The sequence below is a fragment of the Ceratina calcarata genome, unplaced genomic scaffold, assembly GCF_001652005.2.
Source record: "Ceratina calcarata isolate Rehan_Ccalc_2016 unplaced genomic scaffold, ASM165200v1 scaffold25, whole genome shotgun sequence".
Taxonomy (NCBI): domain Eukaryota; kingdom Metazoa; phylum Arthropoda; class Insecta; order Hymenoptera; family Apidae; genus Ceratina; species Ceratina calcarata.
Window position 1 is genome coordinate 2,086,642 of NW_017147017.1, and position 9,280 is coordinate 2,095,921.

Genomic DNA, 9,280 nt, shown 5'->3' on the forward strand with positions numbered 1-9,280 from the left:
CTGTAGCTGTTAACTCCCACTCTTGACTCAGCTGTTTTCTCCACTAACGAAACATTAGATACGCCAAGATAGCCCCATTTAAGAGCATGGGCCTTCTCCGAATCGTCTCGTGGGACTGCGTTACACATTGTAGAAGTAAGAAGGCTCGAGAAAGACTAAAACAGGCTATCTCAGTAGGCTCATCTCGTGATACTGACGATGACACACTTTACTGGGGATCATCGAACATAGTACGATAATCAAGGAAATGGCCCACTTGCTATAAGCTTGCACTCCTGATTATAAACCAACTCTTTTACGTGTCTCCATAAGTAAAAATCTTAAGTCAGATGACCTAGGAGACCAACTGAGTGGTCCGTGTCCGATCCAACATTGAGAAAATTGTCTATTAAAAAAATGGCATAAATTCCGTCCAAAATGTAGCAGAGCACATATTTTTCCCGTGAATCTATAAATGCTTATATCTTGCCAAGAAATCATTTTCGGACGAAAGTTTATATGAACTTTGTTTATCTTTGACCTTGGTGTACTTTGACCTACGTATTACAAGTTTGGTCCCAACCTTTTTGGGCTTCCTGTACGTACTTACGTACGGTGAATGGATAACGCAGTGGAAATCCAGTGTACCCAAGTAAGTATGTATCTTTGGAGACGAAGGATTTATCGGTTATTTATTTATCGCGATGGCGAAGGCGAGGGCGAGGGCGAGGGCGAGGCCGAGAGCAAACGCGAACGCGAAGGATCCAAGAATCGTGCGGATCTACCGATGCGAGATGCTCCACCTAACAGAGGATCGTACACGCGTAAGGTAGGATCGTCGGCTTTTCTCCGATTGGTCGATACGTGGCCCGCCATTGTTTCATTCACGCCTGTTGCACGTTTCTCGTTTATCCCGTGCGGATTGCTCCAGCTGAGTTCGAACCAGCTCGCCTCCACGGGACACGGGCTCAGCTCGTCGCATCCTCGCCATGGCTATACGTATAAATGGCAACGCGATCGACGTTGACGGTAATATGCCAGCCGTGAATCATCGGTTACGAACCGCTTGTTCCGATGCGAAGAAGATCGGAAGAGGCGAGAGGGAAGGAGGAAGAACGAAATTTAAATACCGCGTCGAGTTTTACGAGCAGCTCGTTAACCGACAGCGTCCGCCCGCTCGTTCCCGCGTATCGTCGAACCATTTCTGTCCGAACGAACCACCGCGAATCGACGATGCTCGGTAGGTACACTTAGGAATAAGTATATTTACGTCGATCGTCGCTGGTCCCTAAACGGACCAAGTAGCGATCCGCGTGCGCACGTTACGCAGTGGAATTCGCGTTTCGCGATGCCAATGAGACGAGAGGAAACGTCGATCGTCAGAAAAGGGAATTGGGAAAAGAGCAAAGATGAAGACGTAAATAGATAGATAGAGAGAGACAGGCGAGCAGACAGTGAGAGAGGGAGAGGGAAGAAGAAAGAAAGGTGTAGGTATAGGAATACAGAGAAATCCTCGTAATCCTGGAAAGCTAAGCCGACAAGGAGAAGGATGATCCCGAACGATGACGACGGCGTGCAAGACGAGTGGCTGACCGCGGTCCGAGGGGAAAAGGATCCTTTCAAATTTTGCGAGAACAAACAAAACCGAGTCAAGCCGAATGCGACTAACCCACAACTATTATTTGGAAAATCAAGTATACGCGGAACTGAAAGGACCATCGATGCGGGACGATACACAGCTGGCTTGTAAAACACAGAGATCCCGTGAAGATACACCGTAAGGATACCCTGGGCTACCGCATACCCCGTACCGTGCTTAGGGTGATCCTGTCGAACCTCCTGTTTTTCACCAAACCAAACACCGTGTTTATACTATGTATTACATATTTACATCTTATCTGTTATATCCATTTATCGTTCGTCGCACAGTGTATTATCATAGGAACAATAAAAAAATTAACTTCAGTGGTACTTAAAATCATCATTAATGATTTTCTTATCCATTACTAAAATAAGAAGTGAAGATATAAACAAATGAATCACGATGCCCTACTATCAAAAGATTCAATGCAAATCAGGTGCAAGTCAAAAGAATCAATGGAAGTTCGTCCTCCAAGGAAATTAGTTAGACAAAATTGTAAAAGTGGAAATTCTACATTATTCATGAAGTGTGTTTCTGAAGGTACATATTTTTAATTGGTTTTTTATTTCCACGCGTTAAAGATAAAATTAATAGTGCAAATTTCTATGCTTCTTGTTATTTTTATTAAGGTTTTAAAAAATACTCATGAAAGTAATTTCTGATTTCTTTGGGCAAATGTGTAAACAATCAGATATGTACACTGAATTAAACTTTCCGTCTTTCGTTCTCCGCACAGAACCGCGATTAATTAGGGCGAAGAAACAAACGTTCGTATACAAAATTCCAAATCACAAACGTCCAAATCAACGCGAGACGATAGTTTCCTGGCGCTCGATTTCAATTTACGTGATCATTAAGTCGATGCGCGCCGTCGCGTCGCGAAACGAAAAGAATAGCTACATACATTCGCAATCTTGTTGCGCCGGTTGGAATATCGACAGAGTCGTCTCGCGATGAGAGGCGGACTGTGAAAACTCCGGCCGAAGTTACAGACCGAGTTTGCTTAATCCGCAGAAGCAACAAACAACGATCTCGAAGGATATTGTGTGTGTCTATAGGTGGTGGGGCGGACCGCCGAGAATAAAGAAAAGCTGTCCGTAAAGATTTGGAAGAAAACTCGGATCATCGGTTACTTGGCTACCCGAAAGGGCTTTTCACGGCTTCCCAGACTCCAGATAATCCGAGCAAACCGAATTGTAATACGAAATCGTTAATCTAGAATTTAGATGGAACGGTAATGTCCGTGCCACTAATCTTCTTATACCTGCGCAGAACACGAGGGTTTGCAAATAATCTCGTAACGGTCTATGTTACTTAAGCCCTTCAAAACGTCCGAAAATCACAAGTACTTTCACCGATACGTCACCATCTCGTTATTATTAATACAAAAAGAAGCTTCGTTCGACATTATCGGAATTTGATACCACGTCAGTAATACATAACATTTTCCAGCTCGCTCCTCCCTCATTCTTCCTCTCGATGCTTTTATACCATAGTATAAATATCTCGATCGCTTAATTATGTTCATATTTCTCATTTTTTTTACCAAGTTTCACGGCTTTGCGAGAATGCATGTAATTTCTAAGCAAGAATAAGTACATATCTATACATAGTACCTATGTGTACGTATCCAGGACGAAGGATACGTATGTCCCGAGTCCCGAGAAGAAAGCGGAAGAACTTGGACGCTCTCGATACGTAGGTAAATCCGTTCAGGACATATTCATGCGGCAGGGTATCAACGTATCAACCTGTCAAAAGAATGTATAGGTGTGGAAGATGCTAAGACGCACACGACACGAGTACAACGCGTATAGTCAAGTAGTACACCCATCCTCATCCACCGGTATAATATGTATACCTACCTAACAGACGACCCTCTTCAAAGCTAACCACGCCTAGTTAGCCAGCATTGTACACGGTAGACTTTATGAACTGGAAACGAACGGTCACGGCAATCGTGACAACTTGATCGTTACCCATAGTGGGCCCGTAGAACCGTGACCCACGCGTCGCGACGGACACCGAATAATTCGAGATTTTCGGGTTTCAAGGAAACTCGAAATTTCGGAACGAGCACTCCGAAAATCTGTAGGTGGCAGATTTCGTTGCGCATTTCGTCGATCATAATACAACGTAACGATCGTGACTTACGAGTCGGTGATATTCACGGTTTCACAGCCTATGAAATTTAATAAACGATATTCCATCCCATTAAACGTGATCATCGTGCGCTATCTAATCCCGTGTGTCAAAGCGACGTGATTAAGTGTGGAATATTAGGTGTTCACCCTCCCTCCCTCCCCTTTCTCTCTCTCACTCGCTCACTATCCCCTTCTCTGTCCCTTTTGCCTTTCGATTTTAATTAATCCTCGAAAGTCACGTGTACCCTCTAAATTCCTATTTCCTTTTTCCCCACACCCTATTCCCTATTCTTATTCCATTTGGAGATCAACGCGTTACACCGCGTCAACGATTATGATTTTGGGCTGACTACCGCCGTTTACCAGCGGATTCGGTTTCGACCCCGTCCTAAACAAATAGAATCAGAAATCAGGGATAAATATATGTAAAGCCATATCGGTCATTAAACGCGAGACAGCATTTGCGACCACACTCGGTGGGCACGTGCAAGCTCGATCAATGCCAGCAGTAGGAACCCACGTCCACGTGTACATACATATATATATTCACATAATATATTCAAATCAAATATCAAAAGGTTTATACGAAAGAATGGCAAACAGAAATATAGAAGTATGCAGGTAACTGTTGAAACTTGGAACGATGGAATTAAAGGAATAAAAATTTCAACTATCTCATACTGTGATCTTATCTTATTTTCATATGTATATAATTTTATTTATTTTATTATTTATTTTTCTCGCCCTCGCGAGAGCGTTTCGACAGATCTCGCTCATTCTAAATCTTATCTAACCGAATGAGAATTAAATGGAATGTGAAATCATTGTTTCGCGATACGCAGTAGACGTAGACACACGGGTTATAATTCGAGTGTTGCGGCGCGTTGCCCCGGCAAACGCGTGCCGTCGACCGTCACCCTCGCGAGAACGTTGCGACTTGCGACCACGATACGTTGATATCGAAATTACGTAGCCAAGGGTGAACGATGAAACAGGACGGAACATAGGGGTCCGCAACAACGGCTCTTTAATTTAATTACAAACGATGATCGAGCATTGTACGAAATTACTCGTTAAGTTATTTCAAAAGACAATGTTATCAGTTATCGAATACCATTGTCGTTCGAGTCGAGTCGTTAAATAAACCGTGACGCAAACAATTTTTTACTATTACGGTTCGAAGAATCCAATCGAGAACCCTCTTTCGAATCGGTTACAGTAGTCAGTCGATCAGCAACATAAACGTTCTCGGCGGACTTCTTTTCATTTGTTGGGCTTCACGTTCACGTTCAGAAAGCTAATTGCAGATGAGACGATCGCATATTAAAATTAAAAGTTTGCGGACAATTGCGATGCAGGCAAATTTTTCGATAGAAATTCGAAACGCGAAATTCAACCCTCCTCTATTTTTGCATAATGGTTTTACACCCTCCACAAACATCTGTGTAGTATCTATGTCCTTTTCTATCATTGACTCAATGGATAAATTGATAAAAAGTGAAATCGTTTGTAAAATGTCAAATAACCGACACTATATCCTATCCTAATACACTATAAATACCTAAATATATAGCTACTCCATCTTGATACGACAACAGTTTAATTCATGCCACATACGACCATACAGAAGAATCCCAGGATCACCGACCCTGTTCAATGGAAACGGTCGACCCCGAAACGAAATCCATTTCGTCCCTGATACTAGGCGATTTATAAGAATTTGTAACCGAAAAATATTCATCCTTCCTTCGCAGAGTCGTTTTACAAGTACACACGTACGTGTACCAAAATTGAGAACATTAAGAAGCTGTAACTGAGCGATCGTTCTGGTTCTTGATTCTATGTATTTAGTTTGTAGTTCGCTGTGGCTCAGGACGCGCGCGTCAATTATGCGTAACAAGCGAAATGAAAGAGTAGTGCGGCGCGGCGGCGACGGCCCCACTGAAAATCAGTCGAAAACAAACTCTGAAAGGATCGTAGCAGCCCCTAATCAAGTCCCGTTTAATAAAACGGCTGGGTCAACCCACCCTCGTTTCTCACTAGCCGCCCACCCTACTCGGTACGATACGGTGTCGTCCCTTCGTGGCTAATCTGACTTTGATTAAAGTTTTAGCGACACCCACCAAAGGCTAAAAGCGTGCGCCGGCCGATAGAAATTCGCTGCTGGTTGCTGGTATCTATCTACATGCGTCCTCGCGCGAAGACCCACACCGCGCCGCGCACGCCGCCGCGTTGCTCCCAAGGTGCGTTTGTTGCGATCGTGTAAGTCCATTTTTATTACGTCCCGGCGCGGCGCATACATTACGGATTAAGGGGTATCGGTAGAGACACGCGGTAATGGGCTTATCGACGCCATGGGAATATGGGATTACCGTAATAAAGCTACGGAAACCGAAGACGCGTCCCGCACGCGTATAAACATCCATGAGACAGAAAAATGCAAATATCCACGTTTCTAAACACCAATTTTCAACCCTCGAACAAAAGCCTAAGAACCAGCATTTAATTCGAAATTTCCTACCGGCTCGCATGCTGATTGATCGATTATTTGAAAGATTGTATTTGAAATAAAAGAAAGTTGTACACAATCTTGTTTGCAGATAATAGCAGTCAGTACCTACAACTTTTATTTGAAGCATTTCTCGAAATTTTGAAAAAAAAAATTTTATTTTTTCGAGATTTTGTCAAGGGGTATATTCATATTTTGCGAAATTTTCGTTTTTCCTTAAATACTCCTAAGCCGGTAGATCTATAAGAAAATTGCATAAGACCATTTTTGTAACTGACGACTAGAGCTACAACTTTTGTCTAAAACATTTTGTTCTATCGTCTATAATTAACGAGTAATTTGCAAAAAACTATTTTTTTCTTTTTCATCAATTACTCATTAACTATTGAAACTAGCGAAAAATGTTTCAGACAAAAGTTGTATCTCTAGCTGTCAGCAACAATTACACAGGCGCTGTCACTCTTTAATAGTACCGCCTCGGTACAGATATGTTTACAATATTTAATTTTATCTATCCGTACGTGCGGCAGCACCTCCCGGCCGCAGACGTATGTATTGGTATATACCTACTCCATGAACCTGAATTGTAGTTCACCAATTCACATCATCTTCACAATCTACTCTTCATCAATGAGAAACGATCACGAAAATCATCACGATCACCGTGAAAAATCACGGTGATTTGAAACGCACGTGATCGAATCACTCGTGATCGAAAAGTAGCAGTATACGCCATCTCTTCAAGTAAGGCAACAACTGCAATAACGGAGTTCATCACGGTACGGACCGCACAGACACAATCTTATATACCACGTGGTAACGCGGTAAGAATGCCGTCTAAGCCTATATAAGATTATTATAAGACTGTGATAAAAACTATAACAATGACAAAGACGAAGCGGTAAATTTAATTGTACATAAAATGACTTCCATAACGAACAGCAGTATTAAATTGCCAAGATATGAAAGTTTTATCTATTTCTCATTGTGGATTGGTGCAGTATTGTATTCTGTTTATAATGTGTACTTAATTAATCCTTGTAAGAATTTAAATACAGTAGATGATAACTTAAATGATTCATGTATTGATATTCTACATAATTTTTAGATTTTAATTATTACGATGATTTGTACGGAGATTTTGCACCAGGATGGAGTTGGATCGGAAGGAAACGAGATATTTCCGATCAAGAATGGAGAATGTGGATACCGTTGCTAATAAAATTAGCACCTTGGATATTTCTTCATCATTTCATTAGCCAAACCATCAAAATTTTAATCAATTCCATGGTGTGATATTTTGGTATAATTTCGTTTGAATCCTAATTTTCTCTCATAATTATTTACAATAATACCATATAATTTTACAGCTAGTATTATGTTGTTGGTACATCGTTGTAGCCATAACATTTTCGTATTTTAATATTGGAACATTAGGCATGTTGTGTATATTACTACAACCCTGTATGTTGTATATTTTAACGTACAAACGCAAAAGATCTAGTATATGGTTGGTACATGTACTATGTTTGTTTGTAATACATTTTCTTAAAATTCCGGACGGTACCTTTCAAAATATGTTTCAATTTAATGACGAAGAACATTATATTTTAATGGTTACAATGTGTTGGATTCAGTTAAGAAGTATAAGCTGTAGTCTAGACAACACAAAAATATATTTAGAAAATACTCCTGATGATACGTATCCTTTTTTAAGAAATCTATTATACAAACTAGCATATTGCTTATATTTGCCTACATTATCCTTGGGGCCACTAGTCCTGTATCATGAATTTATAGCTTCCGTATGTATAATTTATCATTGGAAACATGTTTCCTTAGATGAAAATATATAAATCAATTTTTATATTCTTATAGGTAAATCAAGTATATGATGTACTGAAACTTTCAAACGTTAGACATTTGGCCTTCAATTTGGTCAGATACATCTTCTGGATATTTTTCACCAATTTCTTTTTACATTTTATGTATTTCAATGCAGTACAATATCATCCAGAGGTGACACTATATTTTTTAGTATGTTGCTTTACGTAAATGAGATGAAAATCCTTTTTTTTTTTGTTTGCTCATCAGCTTGTCCGGAGTTTGAATCCATGGGCTTTGTATGGATTAGGATATTGTCTGGGACAATTTTTCTTAATCAAATATGTTGTGGTATATGGGCTTAATCATACATTGTGTGCAATAGATTGTGTTAAAGCTCCACCTCAGCCTAAATGCGTAGCAAGGATTCATTTGTATTCTGATATGTGGAAGTATTTTGATCAGGGTTTATACAAGTTCCTTGTGAGGTATGACTTGGATATATGCACTGAACGTAAAATGCAGTCGCGACGTGAATATTTGTAGAAAAAATCTATTTTTCAGATACATTTATGTACCTTTGTTAAAATCGAATTTCAACAAACTGATCGCTTCTTTCTTATGCTTCACATTTGTTTTTATATGGCATGGAATGCAAACGAATATTTTTATTTGGGCATTTATGAATTTTATAGGATTGAACGTTGAAAGTTCAATTAAATCAGCTGAAAGAAGTAAATCCTATTTAAATGTACATAAAAGATATATGTCAAAAACGAACATCAGGCGATTGAATTGTATCTTGACAAGTCCTCTTTTAGCTGTGTCAGTGATATCCAATTTTTATTTCTTTGCTGGAGAAGAAATTGGACATATTTATATCTACGAAATATTACATGGTACTATTTTATTATGCACTTCCTGAATTTATAAATCTATTCAAAATAATCTTGTGGATATTATATATGTACGTGGATATATATTTTTAATTGCAGATACATGGTATACTACATTTATATTACTTTTCTTTCTTTATTGCTGCTGTCAAGTTTCTATAGATATAAAAAGCTGGGAATTGAAAAGATACTCGAACCTGAAGCAGTGAGCGAGTGTTGTACATCAATGTGTGATATATTGGAATAAACAGATTTTTCGTTTGATTATCAAATAGTTTCTAAAAAT

General features: G+C 39.7%; 1 protein-coding gene across 4 annotated transcripts; it reads left to right on the forward strand.

Moving 5' to 3' along the window:
- Positions 1-6,918: 6,918 nt before the first annotated feature.
- Positions 6,919-9,272, forward strand: rasp (protein-cysteine N-palmitoyltransferase Rasp). Of its 4 annotated transcripts, XM_018020987.2 has the most exons (7): positions 6,921-7,314; positions 7,383-7,564; positions 7,645-8,079; positions 8,153-8,293; positions 8,369-8,586; positions 8,663-8,997; positions 9,094-9,272. In XM_018020987.2, the coding sequence occupies exons 1-7, from the start codon at positions 7,197-7,199 to the stop codon at positions 9,201-9,203; spliced, it is 1,539 nt and encodes a 512-aa protein (XP_017876476.1). In that variant the 5' UTR covers positions 6,921-7,196; the 3' UTR covers positions 9,204-9,272. The 4 variants fall into 4 exon arrangements, with proteins under 4 accessions (XP_017876478.1, XP_017876476.1, XP_017876477.1 ...); XM_018020989.2 differs by lacking the exon at positions 7,645-8,079 and having other exon boundaries at positions 6,919-7,314; XM_018020988.2 differs by lacking the exon at positions 9,094-9,272 and having other exon boundaries at positions 6,922-7,314; positions 8,794-8,900.
- Positions 9,273-9,280: the final 8 nt, after the last annotated feature.

Coding starts and splice junctions, on each gene's coding strand:
- rasp (XM_018020987.2), top strand. CDS start 7,197: ATGACTTCCATAACGAACAGCAGTATTAAATTGCCAAGATATGAAAGT. Junction 8,080..8,152: donor ATCATGAATTTATAGCTTCC/GTATGTATAATT, acceptor ATATTCTTATAG/GTAAATCAAGTATATGATGT. Junction 8,998..9,093: donor TATCTACGAAATATTACATG/GTACTATTTTAT, acceptor TTTTAATTGCAG/ATACATGGTATACTACATTT.